The sequence below is a fragment of the Dermochelys coriacea genome, chromosome 8 (assembly GCF_009764565.3).
Source record: "Dermochelys coriacea isolate rDerCor1 chromosome 8, rDerCor1.pri.v4, whole genome shotgun sequence".
Classification (NCBI taxonomy): Eukaryota; Metazoa; Chordata; order Testudines; family Dermochelyidae; genus Dermochelys; species Dermochelys coriacea.
Window position 1 is genome coordinate 51,279,025 of NC_050075.1, and position 23,137 is coordinate 51,302,161.

Genomic DNA, 23,137 nt, shown 5'->3' on the forward strand with positions numbered 1-23,137 from the left:
ACCCCCCTCACCTTTGCCTCCTCTTGCTCGGCCCCCTCCATCGACGGCTGCTCTGCGACAACTCCCTCACCTGAGCCTTCTGGGGGTTGCAAGGCATCCTCCTCCATGGAGATAGTGGAGCTCTCTGAAATGGTTCGGGCCCTGGCATTCAACATGCTCTGCTACCAGAGATAAAGGGCATCAGTGCCATTAGAGAGGGGCAAAGGAAACTGGGTGAGTAGGGCTGTAAAGAACTACCCGGCAGCCGTTCCAAGAGGCAGCAGCATTCATCCCAACAGGACCCAGCCTCCTTTACGATACCTTTTATTCCAGGCCCTGCAGAAAGGTCTGAGGCCAGATTCTCTCCTTAGCCAAGCAGACCTCAGAGCAGGAGAGAGGATCCTGTCAGGGAGTTTATTATGCCTCCCTGATTCTCATGGTGCATCTGTACAAGCCCCAGCCCATCAACTTAAGTTGGAGGAGCTTAGGGGCTGCTCATATCAGCTGGCTGAGGTCCCTAAAGAAGCATATGCCAGGCATGAACTGGTGTCGCGCAGGCATATACTGCCCCACCTCCACAGCATGCCCCCTACACCAAGGTTCTGGGGGACAGAGATATTCTCCATCAGCTCTCCTGCACTAGGGAATTCTCAGCTGGCTGGTGAGAGGCAGAAGTCAGCACTTTGCGTCACATGAGCAGCCCAAGACATGGGGTGAGAATTTGGGCCTTGCTCTGCAGTTCCAATTAACACCACCGGTGAAAGAAACGTTAGGGATCAGACTAAGAGCACCAATCTCATCTCATGGGTGACCAAAGCAAGGGGTTGAACCCAGTGTGCAGCACCAGCCCTAGGGAAACAAGCTATCTCTTGGGGTTAATGGCTGAGAAGTACTTCAGCCCCAGGGTCTGAGGAGGGTTACGGTGCCAGAGCCATGACATAGCTGGGGGAAGAAGGCCATGTTGGCAGCTGAAGCCAGGTTCAGGAAAGGGGCGGCAGGCAGCAAGAGGCAGTAGATAGCACGGGCCAATATGCCCATGGAGGGAGTGCTAGTGGACAGCTGGGATGGAGAGGTTGGGGAGGGGTCACTCTTGGGTAGCAGGGAGGAGAACAGGGTTTGTCTGACCACATCCTATGCATCGTGGCACCTGGCTCCCCTTGTTCTCACCTGCTGTTCCAGAACGTTCTTCTGAACCCCAAAGGGCTGGGAGCATCCTTGAAGCCTCACAGCTCTCCCTAAAGAGCAGAGAGAATGATGCAACTCAGGATTCTGCCTGGGAGGCACATACCCTTCACGTGAAACTCCTGTCTGGTCCAGCAGGGGCAGTTTTAATGCAATCATTGGTGTGGTATCGAGGTACTGATGCAACTGGCTGCTTAACAGCAAGATGCTGCCATTGGAGGAACAGGCCTAATCAATCTAGGCACACGCAGTTACTCTCTGTGCGAAGCCAGAGGCACGACCAGAGTCCATCACATCTGGGCACCAAAATCTGCTTCTCCTCCTGTTCATCCTTCCCTGAGCATTGGCAGGGCTAGGTGCTGGTCCCCTCTTCCGGCACTAGAACTACCATCTTTATGACAACCTGTTGTACTCGGTCACACTCCTCCTCAGTAACCCCAATGCGCAGGGACAGGCGCCTCTTCCTGGTGGCCCGAAAATGCCAGCTCAATATTGGCCTTGGACTGTTGGCACTTGTGCCGAGCAGGGAGAGGACTCGCTTAGCCCAGGAACGAAGGTAACGAGGTTGGGCAGGTGTCAGGGAGGGCAAAAGTTCACCCGGTCTAACCTGGATGCATCCTTCCATCTATTGTGCAGCATAGAAGTGGGGCCTCTCAGAGCTTCAGCTTCCTGCTCACCCTCAACACTACACACTAGGAGCTGCAGACACTTCAGGTATGTCTACGGAGCATGCTAAAAATAGTGTGTAGCCATGGCAGCAGGAGCAGCAGAAGAGGCTAGCCACTCTGATCATGGGCTAATGTCTTGGCCAAGTACATACTTGGGGTGGCTAACCCCTCCTGCTGCTCCTACTGCCCTGGCTATGCTCTACTTTCAGTGAGCTAGCTCGAGCCAAACTAGCACAAGGATGTATCCTGGATCTGGGAATCACCCCTCAGCTCCATGTGTAGACATACCCTTGGAGCACTGGTCTTCTCTCTGCTGGATAAGACACTGTCCCGAGACAGAAAATCCAGGGTGAAATGCTCTGTGCGCAGGAGGCACCAGGTTAAAACACAAACCATGTTTGCCCTAATGCTAGAGTGGGGATCCTATTAAAATGGGACCAAGGTGAAGCAAAGGCTGTCCGTGAGCATCATTCACGCAGACAAACATTTCAGCAGAGAGGAAACACGGGAACTCTCTGCCGACATGCCACGCTTCCAGAAAGAAAACCCATCGCCACAGGCATGTACGGGAGCATTCGTAGAAAAAATAGTCAGAATAAAGTGGTGGTTCAGACCAACCTCCGGCTCACCTATTGCCCGGAATGGAGAGAAACTCCAGCACTGAGATCCGTGCCTGAACTTCCCAATGTCAGGAGCCCAAAACTCCAGTTCCATCTCTCATCTGAACTGTACAGTACATATGTGTCCTGTCTCCTCCACCAAACACATTTTCCCAACCCTCCTCCCAGGAATCATCACAGATGGCTTGCAGCTCAGTTCAGGCAAGCTTACCTGGTGGCTGGTAGGCCTGTGGAGAATGGTCATTTGAAATTCCTCCTAGAGAGTGGTTTGTCCCAAAGCTGACTTCTGCAGGACAATTCTCTTGCATGGCATCAGGTGGTACAGAAGCTATGGCCTGCTCTGACCCATCCACCCTGGAATATGCACCAGGTGAGATGGACACATTCTCCTGTAGATCTGGCTGGTACTGGCCTGTCCTCTCAGAAGCAGGGGGGTTATACTGCTGGTGCTGTAGGTTATGCTGGTAGCCTGGTTTTTGTGCAAACTCATGACGGAGATCTCCGTCTGGAAAACAGATCCCAGGAATTTACTCAGGATATTTACAGCTTTATTGAATGATTCAGGGTAACAGAATTCCCTTCCATGTCATTGTACATGGAAAGTGGGCCTGAAAGACACAGCAAGAAAAGACCCCACAGGAATAAGAGTGGTTAAGACATGGGCATAGGGCATTGTACAGGTCAACCAACACAGGAGAGCTTTTACCTCCTTAGTGGGGAGAGGGTGGTGGTGAAAGACAGGAGGGGCAATATGCCTCCAGGTGCAAGAATTCCCTAGAATGGGGCCATGACGGAGGCAGAGACAACTGAGAAGGGTGAGAAGAAGAGGAAGACTTCAGAAATTCTGAGGGTTCCATGGCCTCCTGTTCCCCTCCTACCTACACATTGGGAAGGGAACAAAACTCGCCGAAAGTTCCGCAGCTTCCTACCTGCAGCTGTTAATCTCCACCCTCAGCTCCATGGGGAGGAGCAGCAGGCCAGGGCTGGGCGATGTTACCACTAAGTCATTGATCCACAGGGCACCCAGACCCAACCCCGTAGATCCCTGGCCAAGCAGAGACAAGATCACACTCCTGGAGCTCGACTGAGGCCTCCCACCCAACACCCTTTGTGGGGAGGTGGTGATGCAGAGTATGTTAGAGAGATTCCCAGCAAGACTCGGAGTCTTTGCTATCCTGGGAGAGCGACACAGAGGGTCAAGGAGGCAGTTTCCAGTCTGTTCCAACTTGTCTCCCATATATCTGGGCATGCTCCACATTTGGAGAATCCCTCTATCTCTACCCAGAGCAGCCTTGATCCTCTAAGGTATGTACACATCTAACTTCCTTTGGTATTTAGGTGCCTAAATATATTTGAGTATCTGGGCCAATGTGTTCATTCCTTTCTTTACCTGCTGTGGATTCGCTGGCTCTGGAGAGCTCTGGCTGAGTGGATGCTAAGTCGGGGAGGTCTTCTTCCTTCTGAAAGGATTTGAAAAGTGAATGTTACAAAAGAATGGGAAAACTAGAAAGTGGGATACCCAGAAGAATTGTCTCCAAGGCACTGGTAATCAAGACATAAATGTCACCAGAGTGAAAGCCACGTGGGCTCCTGGTGGATCACAGCCACATCGTGGATAGCAATCTCTGCCTTGTTTCTGCTCCTTCCATTCTCCAGCTTCCAGTCAGATCCAGAGACAATGTCGGAGTTACTTACACCTACCAAGCCACCCGCCCCTGCCTGCTTCTCATTCATCCCAAGCACAGGGTGAGCAAGGAGGCATACTGAATCCTGTGGCTCTGTTCTCCTGCTGTGACAAGTGAACAACTCCACTCAACTCAACAGCTATCACTCGGATCCTACAGAGGGTGAACCAGGCACAAGGACACTGTTAATGGCTACCTCTGTGGGAAGGCTGGAGCTGTTCAGAATACAGATATTGGGCCCGATTCACTTTAGTGGAGGTACTGCTAATTTCCACCATGATAAATGAGATCAAAATATGACCATTGTCCTTTTTGGAGGGGACAGGATGGGAAGCCACAGGGAGGGGAAAAAGAGACAAAACATGGAGACAGACACTACATTTTAAGGGAACACGTTAAAGGAAATTAAATCGCTCAGGAGCATATACACAGGGTACGGGAACTGGAGAGAAAGACAAGTCTCTAAGCATATGGAGATTAAACCACCTGCAACATCCTCACACAAAGAGGAACTCTTTGCACAACAACCTTCTCATCTTCTAATCGCTTTCCTAAAAACAAGACAGGGAAAGGTGCTTCTTACCCACCATAATGCTTTTGGGCTCACTAGTAGCAGTCTCTGGGATAGGCACGAGTTCGGGGCAATACATTCCCTCCCACTACCATGGAGACCTTGAAGTCCAACAGGAGAGGGCCTGTGATGCTAGCCATCACGGAGCTCTGCACAGTATCAACAGTGTGCTTCCCAAGAAAGAAGGGGAAGGAAAAAGCCTTCCACAACCCAGGTAAGAAATTCCCTTGGGACGTTAATGCCTTTCTGAACACTTACCTAGGACTTACTATGCAGGAGAAGGACATACCTGCAGACTGACCATACCATAGAGACTTGTCGCACAGCACATCCTGTTTTGCCCACCCCAGAGGACTGTGGCAATCATGAAACATGATGGAAAAAGCCACTCCAAATCCCATCATTCTCACCTCCCGTTTCTGGGCTCGGGCTCGGAGCTGGATGAGCCAGTCGGGTTCCAGGTTCTGTTCCTGCTCAGGTCTTTCCAATAGCAATGGGTCAGAGAGCTTCAGCTGCTCTGCAAGCTGTGCAGTGGTGGGGCAGAAGGTGGTGGAGAACAGATGCTTTAATTTTTTAAGCTCTCAGATGCAGAGAGCACAGATTGGGAGTCATAGCAATTAATAAATTGCTAGGCACATGGACCCAGGAAAAGCTGTTACCTCAATGAGTGCAGCATTTCCTCATAATAAATACATCAGAATAATACTTGGCATTTATACAGCACTTTTATTATTTCTATTGCAGTAACATCCAGAGGGTCCAGAACTGTTGGGCTAGGTGCTATACAAACAGTTCACCTTCCCTCAGAGGATCTCAAAGCACTTTACAAACACCACCCCTATGAGCTAGGTCAGGACCATTATCCTCATTTTCCAAGTTGGCAAACTGAGGCATAAATTGATCAGCGTGACTCCCCCAGGGGCACACAGTTATCCATCAGCAGGACCAGGAAGAGATCCCTGGACTTCAGAAAAGCAGACTTTGACTCCCTTAGGGAACTGATGGGCAGGATCTCCTGGGAGAATAACATGAGGAGGAAAGGAGTCCAGGAGAGTTGGCTGTATTTTAAAGAATCCTTATTGAGGTTACAGGGACAAACCATCCCGATGTGTAGAAAGAATAGCAAATATGGCAGGCGACCAGCTTGGCTTAACAGTGAAATCCTTGCTGATCTTAAACACAAAAAAGAAGCTCACAAGAAGTGGAAGATTGGACAAATGACCAGGGAAGAGTATAAAAATATTGCTCAGGCATGCAGGAGTGAAATCAGGAAGGCCAAATCACACCTGGAGTTGCAGCTAGCAAGAGATGTTAAGAGTAACAAGAAGGGTTTCTTCAGGTATGCTAGCAACAAGAAGAAAGTCAAGGAAAGTGTGGGCCCCTTACTGAGTGAGGGAGGCAACACAGTGACAGAGGATGTGGAAAAAGCTATTGTATTCAATGCTTTTTTTGCCTCTGTCTTCACGAACAATGTCAGCTCCCAGACAACTGCACTGGGCAGCACAGCATGGGGAGGAGGTGACCAGCCCTCTGTGGAGAAAGAAGTGGTTCAGGACTATTTAGAAAAGCTGAACGAGTACAAGTCCATGGGGCCGGATACACTGCATCCGAGAGTGCTAAAGGAGTTGGCGGATGTGATTGCAGAGCCATTGGCCATTATCTTTGAAAACTCATGGCAATCGGGAGAAGTCCCGGACAACTGGAAAAAGGCTAATGTAGTGCCCATCTTTAAAAAAGGGAAGAAGGAGGTTCCTGGGAACTACAGACCAGTCAGCCTCACCTCAGTCCCTGGAAAAATCATGGAGCAGGTCCTCAAGGAATCAATTCTGAACCACTTAGAGGAGAGGAAAGTGATCAGGAATAGTCAGCATGGATTCACCAAGGGCAAATCATGCCTGACTAATCTAATTGCCTTCTACAACGAGATAACTGGCTCTGTGGATGAGGGGAAAGCAGTGGACGTGTTGTTCCTTGACTTTAGCAAAGCTTTTGACACGGTCTCCCACAGTATTCTTGCCAGCAAGTTAAAGAAGTATGGGCTGGATGAATGGATTATAAGGTGGATAGAAAGCTGGCTAGATTGTTGGGCTCAACGGGTAGTGATCAATGGCTCCATGTCTAGTTGGCAGCCAGTATCAAGTGGAGTGCTCCAAGGGTCGGTCCTGGGGCCGATTTGTTCAATATCTTCATTAATGATCTGGAGACTGGCGTGGATTGCACCCTTAGCAAGTTTGCAGATGATACTAAACTGGGAGGAGAGGTAGATACGCTGGAGGGTAGGGATAGGATACAGAGGGACCTAGACAAATTAGAGGATTGGGCCAAAAGAAATCTGATGAGGTTCAACAAGGACAAGTGCAGAGTCCTGCTCTTAGGACGGAAGAATACCATGCACTGCTACAGACTAGGGACCGAATGGCTCGGCAGCAGTTCTGCAGAAAAGGACCTAGGGGTTACAGTGGACAAGAAGCTGGATATGAGTCAACAGTGTGCCCTTGTTGCCAAAAAGGCCAATAGTATTTTAGGATGTATAAGTAGGGGCACTGCCAGCAGATCGAGGGACGTGATCGTTCCCCTCTATTCGACATTGGTGAGGCCTCATCTGGAGTACTGTGTCCAGTTTTGGGCCCCACACTACAAGAAGGATGTAAAAAAATTGGAAAGAGTCCAGCAGAGGGCAACAAAAATGATTAGGGGACTGGAACACATGACTTATGAGGAGAGGCTGAGGGAACTGGGATTGTCTAGTCTGCGGAAGAGAAGAATGAGGGGGGATTTGATAGTTGCTTTCAACTACCTGAAAGGGGGGTTCCAAAGAGGATGGATCTAGACTGTTCTCAGTGGTAGCAGATGACAGAACGAGGAGTAATGGTCTCAAGTTGCAGTGGGGGGAGGTTTAGGTTGGATATTAGGAAAAACTTTTTCACTAGGAGGGTGGTGAAACACTGGAATGTGTTACCTAGGGAGGTGGTGAAATCTCCTTCCTTAGAAATTTTTAAGGTCAGGCTTGACAAAGCCCTGGCTGGGATGATTTAGTTGGGGATTGGTCTGCTTTGAGCAGGGGGTTGGACTAGATGACCTCCTAAGCTCCCTTCCAACCCTGATATTCTACGATTTCCTGGCTGCCACTCCTGGGCGCTAGCCACATAACCCCTGTGAGAGGTGGAGGGAGTGTTCACAGTGGTTAGAACAAGAGTCTGGGAGTCAGACTTCATGGCTTCCATCCCTAGCTCTGCCACCAACTCACTGTGTGGCATGAGCAAATCTCTCACTATGTATCAGTACAATGCGTATAACACTCACCTCAGAGGAGTGTTCAGAGCCTGAATTCACTCCTGTTTGTAAAGCACTGCAAGAACTCTAGAAGGGCAAAATCAGGGTCACTTGGCATGTGCCATTTTTCTCTCTCTTTAGGATACCAAAGATATGCCAGGATGTATAGCACACACCCATACCCATCAGCCTTTTCAGGCAAAGAAAGTTGTATTCGGGCTTTATGATTTTTACCATTCTTTCTGACGGTCATACAACACACACGGTAACAGGATGCTCAGCTCCCAAAACAAGGAGCTTTGCCAAAGGAAGGGGAAAAAAATCACACTATTGCCACTTTACAACTGGGGAGATAGCAGTGAAAGAACTTACCTAAGGAGATACAGCAAGTCGGGGCAAAACTGGGACTAGAACCTAGGCCTCCTGACTCCCTGTCCAGGGCCCTATCTGCGGGACCACACCACTGCTCTGCTAAGCTGTGAGCTGTTGGATACCTGGCTGAACTCTTAGCATGACTCTGTAACTGACACACTCATGAAATCTGTTCCATAGAAGGTGACAAAAAGAAAAGGAGTACTTGTGGCACCTTAGAGACTAACAAATTTATTAGAGCATAAGCTTTCGTGAGCTACAGCTCACTTCATCGGATGCAGAGACACACTTTAGCCAGACAAAGAGACGGGCTAATTCACCACTAGCCAGAGTAACACCACTGTCTTTGATCAAGTGACAGCTAATTGGCCAGGGGATACTAGCTCAGGACATTAGTTAAGGGTTATTATTAATGATGATGTAGATTGTGCAATAAACCATACAAACAGAATAAAACACATGCTCTACCCCAAAGAGTTTACAGACAAGACACAGACCCACAGCCTGCAACTAGGAACAATAATTAACAGGAGAACGAGTGAGGAGAGATTCCTGGTGCATGAGCAAATGGAACCATAAGGGAGAAGTTGTTTGTCCAACTGGGCATGGTCAGATCTTGTCAGATACAGACATGGGTTCATTCTAAACCAATACCAAGAGAGAAGAAATTAGAAGTGTGATTTTTCCTAAATGGGAGGATGTTTAATCCAAAAGCTAATAGGTGCTTTGATCCAGTATTAATGAACCAACACTTGGTTGTAAATCGTTCCTGGCTTCAAAGGAAGGGGAGTCTTAATCAAACACTAATGTGGATCATAATTTGTAACACAGTCTGTAACACCAAAGACAAGAAGGTGCTATGACTGTGCTGGTTTTTCATCTGAAAGCCCGTTCTCGCAAGAGAAGTGTTATTCCCAGCAGAACTGCCCATCTGAGAGGCTGTTAGAGTAAATATGTTTCCACAACAGGTGGATGCAGGTAATCGCTACAACATTGTGTAACTCCAACTTTAGGGCTAGTGTGACAAGGATTTTCACAGCACCTGCCTCAGGTGTGTATTACCTAAGTATTCTTTTTCTCTCTCTTTGATCTGAATTGTGGCAATGACCAGAAAATATTTCTTTTGCTTCATCTCAGGTGAATTAGGTTTTGATTGTATTGTTTCCCTGGATCACACAATGGAGCTTTAGAAGGAAATAGAACTCAGAGAACGATGAATGGGATAATGTCCAGGACAATGACAATGTCGTGCTGCCGAAAGGGCAGGTGCTACTGTCAGTACTATAGAGCCAAATGGTACAAGAGACAGCTGGTTACTAAAGGGATCGGTGCAGTCACCTGTATCACTGGAGCTCCATCCATGAACAGGGAGGCAACGTAATCTAGTAGATTGAGCACTGAAATGGCATGCCAAAGACTTGAATTCTAGCCCTGGCACTGGCTTGAGCACATTACTTCTCTGCTATGTGCTTCAGTCCCCCCACCTGGGAAATGGATACAAGGATACTGCCCTCCTTTGTCAAGTGCTTTGAGTTCCACTGATGAAAACCCTATGTATGAGCCAGGTGCTGCTGCTCTTTCTTCTGTTTTTTGGGGACAAAGGGGTTGGCTTGTTTTTCTAACACCATCTAAACATGACAAAATAAGACATTTTCTGGTTTAAAATTAAGACTTCTGCATACTTTAATCACTAAAATAGATGTGACAATTACAACATCCTACCATAAAATAATAACAACAACAATACCCAGCTCTGACAACTTCAATAAAACACCCCAGATCCTGTAGCTGTTGTGAGATCACGATTTCTTGTGGAATATTCCTTCTAATGCAAGTCAGACCAGTTCTAATAATGAATAGCTAAGTAGCTGCCTATGAACACACACAAACATCCTCGGAATCAGTTATCACATCTGAGTTTGCAACATACCATGCAAATGTTATCCCAGAATGATACATTCAAGAGGAAATATCAAGAACCATTTTAAAATAGATTTTAGCTTCATAAGTCTCCACCATTTTTAACTTTGTAGAAGCTTCAAAGTGAGATTTCCTTCTTCTGCAATTTTGTGTTCTTTCCTAGTTGGCACATGGTACTCCTTCCCCCTCCACTTCCCTTTATTTGATATAAGACTTGGCTCTTGTGTAGTTGTTTCAGCACCATGGGTGAGGCCAGCACATATCTCATTTAGGCAGCTGCTACAGAAAAATCACCAGAGGCAGCCAGACAGCACAGCCTATTGCATCCCAAAGGAATCACATATGTACTGGGTTGATCTTAGTTGTCATACTCCAGCAAATAGATGTTTGGAGCTGATTTTCAGAAGTGCTGAGCTCTTGGGAGCTCCAGGAGCTCTAAGAATGTTCCTCACAACAGAAGGTTGATTGTAAGTAAAATATAGGCCTAGGCAACTTGACAGCATTCCTGAAATCCTGCCTCACATAAATCAAGGGCAAAACTACCAACAGGGCCAGGATTTCACCCATTAAACACTTCAGCTAACCCCCACCCACACACAAAGCAAACAAGGACTGGTTACGAGAGACTCACCTTCATAACCTGTTCTAACAGCACCGGATGGTTGGCCTGGTTCTGGTCTAGCAGAGCTTTGCCAATCCCTTCGCAGTAATGCAAGGCCTGGGAGGTGAGACCATAGTCCGCCAGGCGTGCAGCATAAAGGAGTTTATACACCTTGGAAAAGGAATGAAAAAATGACTGTCCAGATGGGGAGGAGAAAAGGAAAGAAGAAGCAGCCCAGCTGCTCAGAAGGTGAGGTCCCCATACAGCCTTGATGGAAGTGTCTGACTCAGAGGCAGCATGGTCCAGTGGGTAGCACACAGGACTGCAAATCAGGAGACCTAGAGTCTAGTCTTAGCTCTGCTTTGTAACCTTGAGTAACTTCCCTCTCTGTGCCTGTTTCCCCTTTGCCTGTCTTCTCTATTTAGACTGTTGGCTCTTTGGGGCACAGACTCTCTCTCCCTATGCATCTGTGCTGCACCTAGCCTAGTGGGGGCCTCTAGGTGCCTAGACAATGAAGTACCAACTTGCAGTCAAGGAGGGAACAGCCCAGCCCTATTGCAGCACCATGCCATATCTTAGAATTCCACATTAGCACGTCTGCTTAGAAAGGCACGAAATAAAGACAGGCTCAGTTGGTCATGTCTTGGGTCAGTGGGACTGAAGGTCTCATTCTAATCTGAAAGGGGTGTTTGTCCATATCACAAACCCACATCCATTGCGGCTGGCTAGCTGGCTCGGCTCACCTCAGGCTTGTGGCTGGAATTGCAGCGAGGCTGGTTTTGAAGTCAGAGTAAAGATATGCCAGCAGATCTCTGGGGGAGGACCCTAGCCAGAAATATTTATTTATTCACCTGATTTGTGAAGGGCTTGAGGCTGCAGCAGCTGGGTGCTTATGCACAATGTTAAAAGTACATCAGTTACGCATGGCTATTAGAGAAGGGAATTGGAATTAATTTGCAAACTGGATACAATTAACTTAGGCTTGAATAGAGACTGGGAATGGATGAGTCATTACACAAAGTAAAACTATTTCCCCATGGTATTTCTCCCTCCCACCCCACCCCCCACTGTTCCTCTGATATTCTTGTTAACTGCTGGAATTAGCCTACCTGCTTGTCACCATGAAAGGTTTTCCTCCTTCCCCCCCCTGCTGCTGGTGATGGCTCATCTTAAGTGATCACTCTCCTTACAGTGTGTATGATAAACCCATTGTTTCATGTTCTCTGTGTGTGTGTGTATATAAATCTCTCCTCTGCTTTTTCCACCAAATGCATCCGATGAAGTGAGCTGTAGCTCACGAAAGCTTATGCTCTAATAAATTTGTTAGTCTCTAAGGTGCCACACGTACTCCTTTTCTTTTTAGAGAAGGGAAAGTTAGGCAAAAACTAAAGCAGATAAATACCCTGAAACTTGCTAGACTCATGCTCTGATGATCTGTGAAGAGGAGTGAATTCAAAAAACCCTCCATTGAGGAAGCTCTGATAAGCCCAGGGAGGGCCTGATCTCTCACTGCTTCATATCTGTGCAAAGTGTGTAACCGTCACCGTTCTGCTTTGCACGTCCTCTGCACAGGCGTGAAAGGCAGCGTAGACTCAAGCCCTCCACGTGGATTTCAAGGGCGGCCCCTCGCAGAGCACATGGCACTGAGTCTAGCCGAAAGGTGACTCTTTTCTTTTCTTACACAAAACTGCAGAGCTGCAGGCTCCCAGGTCACTTGATGATAAAAGAGACTGGGCACCTATGGACCCTACAGAACCCCAAGGCTGTGAATCACCTGGGATAAAAGCAGCCATGCATTCTCAGCAGATAGTGCTGATGCTGCCTTTTTCCATGACTCCAAATGCTTCCCCTTGCCCACAAGTTAGGTAAAAAGCTGCAAGTCAAGAGGGAGGTTGGACTAGCTGGGGTTGTAGTAGCAGGGGGTGTGGCAGGTCAGGGTTATGATGGTGGCAGGGTTTAAGGCTGGACGTGGCGGGAAGTGCTACCGGCCAGGGGAGAGAGGGACAGACAGTGATAAACAGCAGTCACACTAGTAAATGGGCCTGGAGCCCCAAAGGGATTTAGCTGCTGTAATGCTTAATTTTTAGGTGCCTAGAAAATCATTGGCACAACAATGGGATCCACAAAGCCTGAGTTAGGCACCTAGACTCCCTATAGAATGAATGGGGAGACCCAGGAGTAAGGCTGGCTTAGCTGCCATGGAGAGGCCCAAGTTAAGACAAGAAAAGCCCGAACAAGTAATTGCTGAAACAACTATTATGAATATGTTAATAGTAAATAAGAGAGGCAGAAGCTAACTACACTAACTGTTGTGGCTATATCTATAGTAAACACTGTAGGCAGAAACACCTGAACTGAGATGCTTGCCTTACGCATTCCGCAAAGCGATTGGTCTTTACATGCGAGATATATAGAGGTTAATAGCTAGGAAAGATGTATATAAAATATGCTGTGTGACAGGAACTGGAATCGTGGTGTCACCCTGTACCTAAACCCCCTGCGTCTGGGCCTAGCCAGCATGAGTGAAGAGCTGTCACATGTTTAATTAAGTAACCAGAGCGACAAGCTGGAGTTGAACTGAGTTTCAGCAGTCCCAGAGAACTGGATGAAGTATTCTCCCAGAAGAGGACAAGGTGCTCTGGATAAGCTGAGCGGAAAAGGTCTCAGAGGGAATCCCAAGAGTAGGCACCTTAGACTGCAATCCACAAAAACCAGCATGCTAGCCAATGGGAGATGCCAAGGAGAGGAGTGTGCTCGAAGTCCTGCCCCTCTCACAGAGTTCTCAGCCTATGTCCAGGTTGCAGGGAGGCATCTATCTCTGCTAGTGGGGGAGGAAAGATAGGCCCTCCTCCGCCCAAGCCACATGTGGGAACTGATCTGGCAGGCATGCCTAACTCCATGCAAAACAGCTGAGGGCGGGGAAGGAGGAGCAGATATGGGAGGCTACCAGGTCAAGTCTCCCCCTCTTCCTGATGAGGAGAAGGGATTTGTAGAAGGATCTGCCCTATGGGATAGTCTGATATAGGTTTCCCTCAATCTCTCCTATTGAGGTTGTGCCACTTTAATTAAATACATGAATAATTAAATATTATTTGGGCCAAAGCAAGAATGATTCTATAGCCCAGTGGTTCAGGCACTCACCTGAGAAGTGGCAGAGGCCTGTTCAAATCCCTTCTCATCAGGCTGAAGGGGGATCTGAACCAGTGGTCTCCCACATCCAGGGTGAGTACCCTAACCATTATTAGTTATAAGGGAAGCTCTCTTCCCACCCCTCGCTGTTTTGTGTGGAGTTAGGCATGCTGTATGTAGTACCCAGGAATGGAATAGCAAGGCACTATTCAGGTGAGGACTGAGATACATTGGCAGAGTAAGGGTAGGACAGAAATAACAAGGGCACGGCAGGGCTGTTATTGACATGCACTGGCAGTACTGGGTGAGGAAGCTGGTGCAGTGCCTGCATGTAGTTTGCCAATACTAATACATCCTACACTTTCATGAGCTCCCAGTTCACTTCCCAGACATAGAGGGGATGAAAATCACCTCTCACTTGCAACTCTGGGTTATAGAAATTGAGACATTGTCCTGAGCTGTCTATACTGGGTGAGAATGTACACAGCCATGCCCAGTCCAGCCAGCGACAGTTGAGGCTGAGGATGGTACTTAGCCAGGAGATGGAGGAAGAAGAAAAGAGAAAAACTATCTGTAAATAACACCGGGTGAAGTAAGGCATGGAGGACAGCAGAGTTCTTTAGGGACCATTTGAATGCAGAACGTAATTTTATACCATAGTCTGTGGCAACAAGCATATCAGAAATGCGTTAGGTTGTGATTTGTGGAGAGGTTACATTACAGCACATTGAGCATTGGTGGCTCTGCACATCAAATATATTGGCTGTACCTGACTGTTTTCATTACCTGGAAGGAGAGGATGAAGGATTTGGGACGTCCCAGCATCTGACAATACTCAAAGATTTCAGTCCTCAGGATAGATTCTGTCCTGGCAAACTGTACAAATGTCTGACTGAAAGGAGAACGCAGAGATGTGAGGTCAGGGCCAGAAAGCAAGACTCTTCCTCTCCAAGATAAACCTGCCTGTCTGGAATACTGAGCGTCTATCCCCCAATAATCTTCAGAATGTTAAACTTACTAGGAGCAAAAGTGAAACTGATTAATGCCATAGCCAATCAAATCCCACCAACAAAAGCTTCCTTATAAAGCAGGTAAGCACCAAACCCATCCACACAAACCTTTAAAAGCAAGGAAGTGAAGAGGTACAGCAATCTTCTGTAACATCCTATAACACCCGCCTCATTCACTCCACACGGCACTCCCTTGCCCCTTCAGAACCACAGGCACACCCCAAATCCCTCTAGCTCATACAGCAGCAGTAAACCTCTGCAATATTAATAAGTGTTACTAGAGGCACCTGTGCATTGTCTAAGTGTGTGACATGGTATTTGAAAATGGGCAAGTCTGAAACCTCCATGATGCTAAAAAGGAACGAACAGCATAAATGGCGAAAAGCAAATTAGATTGTTAAAATCCTTTCACTGGAGTGCTAGTAACACAGCAGGAATTTTTTAGTAAGATTTCTGGCAGGGCCATGACGGAGGTAGGCTGCCTTGAACTCTTTGAAAATCCCAGCCCTTAAAAAATATTTTGTCTCTTTACAGTAAATTACTCTATTTACCACACTCCATACAAATCCAGATCTGGATTCTACTAGGCAGTCCTGCAGACTGTGGACCTGCTTTCCACTGCCTTTTACCCTCTGTGCAATCATTCACACCCGTGCACAGCGACTGGAAAACATTGCCATTCCAAGTGGGTAGCTTTTTACATCCACTTTGCCCAGATGTGAACAATAACTCCACGCTGCAGTGAATCAGACCAAGTGAGATTGGGCTGCTGAGCAGTGACCTTCATTCAGAAATCCAAAGCAAAGAGCCTCTCCAAATGAAACAGATCATTACTCTCTTCCAGAGAGCTGAAGTCACTTCAGTCAGTAGCCTGGTTTTCAGAATCAGGCTGATCCCTGTGGAACTGGAGTCACAGTGACATCCAGTGGCCAGGTTGGTTAATGGCAGGTGGGTTCTCCACAGCTAACACCTGGGGGATACACCCAATCTCCAGTTATTGATATATGTGGGTAGGGGTATTTATGTTTTTGGGCTTGGAAGGCAGGGGGAGGCCAAGGAGGAAAATGTTCACATGTGTTAAAACATCTCCCCACATTATTAAATGTACTGCTGCCCAAACACCCATCCACCTTCAAGCACTGCACACTGCTGCTGCCTGGGTGCTGGGCTGCTTCAATGCATCCCCACTAATGTGACTACAAAGGATCAACCCACACATCCAGGAGGTAACGTGGCTGCCAATTTGCTTGGCATAACCCCTTCAGTGCCCTGAGAGCATCAGAGTTCAGTGTGTGTGTCTCTCTCTCCACGGACCTACTGTGTGTCCTTGGGAGCATCCCTTGCCCTTTCCGTGCCTCAGCCCCGCTACCTGCAGAATGAATGCCAAGCGGATCGCCCTCTAGGGCTCTTTAGAACTTGGGCAGGGCCTTCCCCATTGTAACTAGCTGGCTCAACACAACCAATCGAATACCCAACAGCAGCATTTTCTGTCACCTAGGGTGCAGCGATTTGGAGTGTTGCTCCAGCTGCGTGGCTGCCATGCCACTGAAATGTGACCCAGCCACCCCTCCATACAGACAGAGGGATGACTGGCCCAAATTTCAGTGAGTGGCTTTGTGAACTGGCACACAGGGAGTCTGTTCCTGGAGTGCAGGAGAATGCGCCGAGACCTCAACTCCTGGCTCATGTGGTATGTGGGTAAGAGAGTGGGGAGACTCCCCAGCCAAGGGAAGCCTGCGGTCCCTGCGGGGTGGGAGGAATGAGCAGGGGATGGAACAGGGTCTTCAGTGTTGGGGGGAGGCAGGGACTGGAATTTGCCCCCTCAAGAAATCTCTGATTTGGCACCATTGACAGTGCCAATCTCTGAATGGCACCATCATTCCCAATATACCTTTGGCCATTAGCACAATGCACAGCGCTCTAGCGAGTTTAGCAGGGAACTCCTGGGTTCTGTTCCCAGCTATGCCACTGTTGTAGAGATGCCCTTAGGCGCAGCATTCCACCTTGCTGTTCCTAACTGGGAAGACTAGGGCTATGGGTCTGTCAGCTTCAAGGACCCCAACGACTACGTCCGCACCATGCGCGAGATGAACAGTAAATATGTGGGCAGCCGCCCCATCAAGCTGCGCAAGAGCATGTGGAAGGATCACAACATCAATGTGGTGCACAAGAAGCAGAAAGAGAAGAAGAAACTTGGACTGAGATAGCCCGGGAGGGGAGGACCCTGCCCCCTGCCAGCCCAGGCCCCCACCCCAGGGCCCCCAGCAGACTCCAGGCAGACTTGGCCCCCGCCTGCCCTGGGGGCTATGGTGCTGGGTGGCCAGCTTCCTCACCCCCCTTCCATCTGTCTTGTATGAGAGCTCCTGGCCCAGGGCAGATTCCTCCATGGACTCTCCAGTGCCCTCCTGGGAGCTGCCCGGGATTACCAGTGCCCATGGGGGGCGGGCATGTGTGTAACACTCCCCCAGGGCCAGGGGCTCCATTCTAATAAATGTTCATTTTTAAAATAAATAAATAAACTGTAAACTAGGTCTCCCTCCAAGGAGTGTTAGTTCCTGTTTGTAAAGCCCTCGGAGATCCCTGGGGGAGCTGTTCTGACTCCTAAGAATGACAGCTGTAAATATTTGCAGGAGCCTGCCTGCTTGGCTTACTCACCTGGGGTCACTGCCCAGCAAGACCATGTGGTCTGTCTTTACCCCGTAGTGACCAAAAGGGACATTCGCCATTAGATAGCAGAACTGAGCAGCTTCTATTAACCCTCTCCCAGCTGGACAGGAAGAAAATGGACAAAAGCATCACAAGAAAAATACACCTTCAAATGTGCACATGATAAAACAGCTGTATTCATCTCCCCTCTCTGCCCATCCAGGGCCCCCCACCCAGAGGCAACCCCTTCACCGTACATCCTCTTGCACGACTGTTATTTTGCTATTCATCAAGTTTAATTTTCCATTAGATGACCTGACTGGGTGCCAGAAGCATGTGCCAGTAAGTGTCTGGCTCCCGTTTAGCTTCTTCAGGTTGTTTCCATGTAGCAAGATCTGTGGTGAGGCTTTCTACCATTGTCACCACATAACTGGCACTAAGAATAAGCTGATTAAGTCTCTGTCAGCCACATCTGTGACCCATGCACTAGGCAGAGAGGTATGCATTTCAGAGCCTGCAATAGGGATATTTCAGCAGCAGGAGTATACAGTGTCTATTATCTGATTGAGCGTGCAGGGGAGAGTAGTATTCCCATTCCTTTCCCTGCCACCCTGCACACCTGTCTTTACACAGTTACTTACACCCATGTCTGCACATATACTGCGGTACATCTCCACACACACGTTACATTGCCCTGGAACATGTAGGCTCGCTGTGTTAAAGGCAGCCAGGCACACAGGTGTATGGGCAGGGGTATGCAGGCAGATACAGGCCTTTGGACGCAAGAACACAGACACACACCCACAATTGCATACACTACACAATTACATTGAAAGGAGCAGATGCACAATCTTGTCAAGGCTCACAAACATACACACATCGGTTCACAACAGCTTACATAGCCCCTTGTGCTGTCAAGGCATCTTATGGCACTTTAATAGAAGCTGTGCAGTAATTTAATAATACAGTCATGGGGCTGAGCTAAAGAGGGAAATAAAGGATTGTTCACCTTGGAAGCAAAGAGTGAAGACAGCAGCAGAGCCACAAGGTCACAGTGTAGGGAATTCACGAGAGAAAAGACTGCTGCACCAGTCCCCCAAAATGACCTATTCAGGGGCAGGCGAGACCAGGGGCTAGCCTCGGATGGCTCTGGGGCGAGAAGGCAGCCAGTAACTCTCTGAATGTATGTAAGTGGCCCCAACTCATAGTTCCTTCATGGTGGGCAGTGAGTTCACAACAGCACTAAATGCATCCATTTAAACCACTCCATGATGCAAACTCACTCCCAACTGCACACAAGCAGCACAAGCCCAAGCTAGCCAAGAGAGCTGAGCAGATATCCACTCACACATCCAGGCTGGCCAAGAGAGCTGAGCAGATAGCCAGCCGTCCCACCAGTCCTAGATGGGCTCACCTTACCCTGCGGGCACCTTGTCAGCCACCTGTTCTCAAATGGCCTCTCTCTGCCCCACTGAAGCATACGTCGGGGGGTCCATACACATAGACAAAAATTTAAAAACTGAACTTGGCTTCTGCAGGAGGGAAGCCTGGCCGGCGGGAGCTCTGTGTACTCAGCATCTTGGAAAGGCCCTTTTCTAATTTAGGTGTCTAACTTTAGCCATCCACATCAGAAAATGTTGACCTGTGCTTTCTGGGTGGCCTGTACATTTCTGAGTGTCTATTTTGTGGCAGCAAATCTTATTGCAACTGGAATGTAAATATCTGAGCTCCTCTTTTCTGGGTAGCAGTAGTAGGAACTTTCCAGCACCACCAATGATCCCAACCACTGGTATGAAATGAGCGAGATGGCATTCCAAGTGGATGCTCAACGCACGCTCCCAGCAAGGCCAAGCTGTGTGCGGTGGTGAAGGTGATGTGGATGGCTCTACAGTGGGGACAGAACCGAGACTAAGCTTATTTCCATCAGGGTGGTTTTGAACCCAGAGGCCGCTTTAACCATTATGTCACCATCCTCCCACCTCCTGTAATGGAGTATGCTAAAAGTGTGAGCACAATGGGGTGTTCTATCTGACGCCAAGTGTGGGCCGCTCAGCTGGGCCCAATCATCACCTCTCCTCACCCAAGGTGTCTCCCATGGCAACGATGGCCCGGTGGTTCAGCTCAGTGTCCCCAACCTGATTGGACAGCATCACTGCCAGGTGTGGTCTCCAGTCTCCCCACCTGCCATCCCCACAGCACTGGGAGCAGAAACAAAGAAAGATGAATAAATAGTTTGGCTGCTTTAGTTCCTTGATCTGACCTTTACTAGGTACAGAGCTATTGAAGCATCACAAGGGAAGGAACACTGTCTGTGAATAAAGAAATGAAGTGGCTACATCTGTTCACGTGAGACCTAAAGGCAGAGAAGGCAGAAAAGCTACAGTGCATTTCTCTTCTCCTGCTTCTGGCTGTGGCTTCACAAATATTGCCTGGCAGTTTGTGCCTTCTGCAAGAAGCCAACTTACTGGCAATTAGTTTATGCCAAGTAACCAAAAACATTCACCTAGAACCATGCCTCTATGTCAGCCTCCACTCCAATCAGCTGAGCTGAGCCGCTTCACCCTCCCTGCATTCCCTCTGTCAGCCTGAGCTTTCCATGTCCCCTCAAATTCCAGCCCCTGTGCTCTTTCATGCCACCAGAGACCTTCTGCAAGTCAGCTCCATGCCTCCCCTACCCTGTGCCACCGCAGCACACTATCATGTAATCCTGTGTAGCGCACTAGGTTCTTACGCTGCATCCCCGCTGTATCAGATTCCTATAGAGGAATGCCACCGTGCTGGTGCTAGCAGGGGTCACTACGTCATACTGGGGTTGTCACCCATCCCATATTCACAGGACAGCCCCTTTTGCATGAATCTGTCCTGTCCCTGTGAGCCAGACAGTTAAAGGAGTCCGACTTCACTGTGCTGCCTCACGACATGCATTGGCACGTGATGAAATTAGGTCGCCATGCATCGAGGCAGCGCACGGACATGCACATGCAAATGTATCACCGCACCAGGATATGGTTACCCCGTCTCATGGGGCAAACAGAAATAGGCAGGGACCCTGATGCCATCTGGGAGGTGGCAGCAGGCAGCCAGATTAGCAGCACAGTGAAAAATGGCCAGTTACTTTGCTGTTCACTGCAGTGAACATCCTAAAGGACAAATTGATGATACTGAGATGTCATCCTAGGAAGCACTGCAGAGTGCCACTGAGGCCCACTCCCCTACCCTACACCAGCACAAGGCGTTGAGGGCGGGGTGGGAGCCAGATGCTTTTCCATTCAGTACCAAAGCTGCCTGAGGTATTCTTCCTGACATGAGCTGGAAGAGAGTCTGCAGAGGGTCGTTGAGGGCCAGCGTGCTTGTGAACCTACAAACCGAGAGCAGAGAGACAGAGCCATTATTGTTTTTTCCACCAAATGCATCCGATGAAGTGAGCTGTAGCTCACGAAAGCTTATGCTCTAATAAATTTGTTAGTCTCTAAGGTGCCACCGGTACTCCTTTTCTTTTTGCGAATACAGACTAACACGGCTGCTACTCTGAGAGCCATTATGCTGACAGGAAGGAAGGACAGTCCAATGATTAGAGTACTAGCCTAGTATATGGATAGTCTGGGTTCAATTCCTGCTCTGATACACTTCCTCTATGACCTTGGGAAACTCCCTTAGCCTCTCTGTGCCTTAGTTCCCCCTCTGTAACATGTGGATAAAACTTCCCTGCCTTACAGGGCCGGGTGAGGATAAATACATTAAAGAGTGTGCGGCCTTCAGATACAGCAGGGAGGGGGGCAACGTAAGTACCTAAGATAGATTGATTGGTGAGCCCCTTGCTCATCTCCCAGGTAGGGAGACACAAACAGCAGAAATCCTCCATCCAAGGGCTCAAGTTGTGTGAGGCACGGACAAAGCGGGAGACTCAATAGGGATGTTATGCAGCTGTGAATGGCAGGGGAGGGGGCCAATCACGTGGAGGGTTCTTGAGCACCATGCTCTGGCAGCTCCTACCTACCCAGACAGAACCCAGCTGTAAGTCCTCAGGTCCATCTTGCTTGACAGGAATAGGGCATGACCCCACAGCTGACTTCTCATGGCCCAGTCCAGGGCTTCCTACAGTCAGGAGAAAAAAATCTGTCCTGTTACCATTTCTCTCTCTCTCACTGCTGTGAAAGGAAGGTCCTTACTTTCCAAGGCCTAGCATAGGACCTACAGTCTGATTCCCCTAGCCTGGGGCTTCTGCCCATCTGCAGGGAGCTGGGCTTGCAAGAAATGAATTGATTTTTCCCATGGGTGTAATATGTCCCCCCAAATATGGGGCCAGCTCAAGCCTGCAATGGATGATGTGACTGTTGGGTTTACTCATCTGGAGCCAGCTTAGATAAATTGTTCTCCATCACCCAGGTCTCCTTATGTTTATTCCTACCTGTACAAAAGTATTAGTGCTGTTCCATTGACTGCAAGCTCCAGGCTGCCTATTAGCACTTAATGCCACGAAGTCAGAATCCTAGACTGGGCACTAAAGCCTTCCCTGTACTAGAGGTTTTCCCTCCCACCATTGTGACCACCAGTTCAGCTCCAACTGTGATAGCAAACGCAGGAGCTCTTAGATGAGATGCCCTGGGCCATTACAATTTGGAACACTGTGTCCCAAAAGTGCTGGAACTAGGGGTGCTGGAGGGGTTCCCACACACCCCTGTCTTGAAGTGGTTTCCGTCACACACAGGTTTTACAGTTTGGTTCAATGGCCCTCAGCAACCCCACTATACAAATTGTTCCAGCACCCCTGCTGTATCTATTAGACCCCACCCCAATAAGGCTTATCTGTCACACTGGTTATCGACAGCAGAGCTCCTGCAATTGCTATCATCAGTGGTGCTGCCTTGCTGTTAGCAACAGTGGGACTTTTTTGCCCTAATGCAGATTCAGGGGTTAATTCTACAAACAGGGTGTGATGTTAGCTGATTAAAATATGACCATGTAGATCATTGTTGCTACCGCTATTATACACTTGCAACAAATGTTGTACAAAGTATGTCAAGTAAGGTATCTATGGAAAGGTTATAATTTGCTGAATATGATTATGCTGTTTGTATGCATGTATCATTTTTGTATCTGAAGTTACAATTATTAACTATATACCTGTATTTCAAATGTTTGTTCCTGTGGTAACACCAACAAAGTATTTAGCTAGCACATAGTGAAGGGACTATTCAAGTTGAATGGCCCATCAAAGAACACTCAACTTACAATGGACCATGGAAGACGCCTATCTACACTTAATGGACTTTCCTGAGGATATTCTAACTAGAGTATGGGTAATTGCCTCTGCTATGACTAAGCGAAGCATGCAGTATTGTGACTTGCCCATGTGACTCCAAACTCCATCTTGTTACCTGTAATTTTCCACAAACTAGAACAGTGGGTTTCCCTTCACTTGACAAAAGCTATAAAAGGCCCTGAAAACATCTCCATTTTCCCTCTTTCCTGCTCAAACCT

The 23,137-nt window shown here is 48.3% G+C and overlaps 1 protein-coding gene across 7 annotated transcripts in view; it reads right to left on the bottom strand.

The window, feature by feature from the left end:
• The window catches only part of LOC119860175 (protein transport protein Sec16B), a 45,471-nt gene that overhangs the window by 5,252 nt on the left and 17,082 nt on the right, over nucleotides 1-23,137 (bottom strand). For 6 of the 7 annotated variants that reach the window (XM_043490868.1, XM_043490864.1, XM_043490869.1 and 3 more), the window contains 11 exons: nucleotides 21,654-21,751; nucleotides 20,933-21,014; nucleotides 19,737-19,854; nucleotides 17,666-17,777; nucleotides 14,787-14,892; nucleotides 10,902-11,042; nucleotides 5,116-5,229; nucleotides 3,840-3,909; nucleotides 2,661-2,954; nucleotides 1,147-1,214; nucleotides 12-158 (listed from right to left, as the gene is read on the bottom strand). In XM_043490868.1, the coding sequence (XP_043346803.1) occupies nucleotides 12-158; nucleotides 1,147-1,214; nucleotides 2,661-2,954; nucleotides 3,840-3,909; nucleotides 5,116-5,229; nucleotides 10,902-11,042; nucleotides 14,787-14,892; nucleotides 17,666-17,777; nucleotides 19,737-19,854; nucleotides 20,933-21,014; nucleotides 21,654-21,751 (1,350 nt within the window). The remainder of the gene's footprint in view (nucleotides 1-11; nucleotides 159-1,146; nucleotides 1,215-2,660; nucleotides 2,955-3,839; nucleotides 3,910-5,115; nucleotides 5,230-10,901; nucleotides 11,043-14,786; nucleotides 14,893-17,665; nucleotides 17,778-19,736; nucleotides 19,855-20,932; nucleotides 21,015-21,653; nucleotides 21,752-23,137) is intronic. The other variant, XM_043490867.1, reaches the window with a different exon arrangement.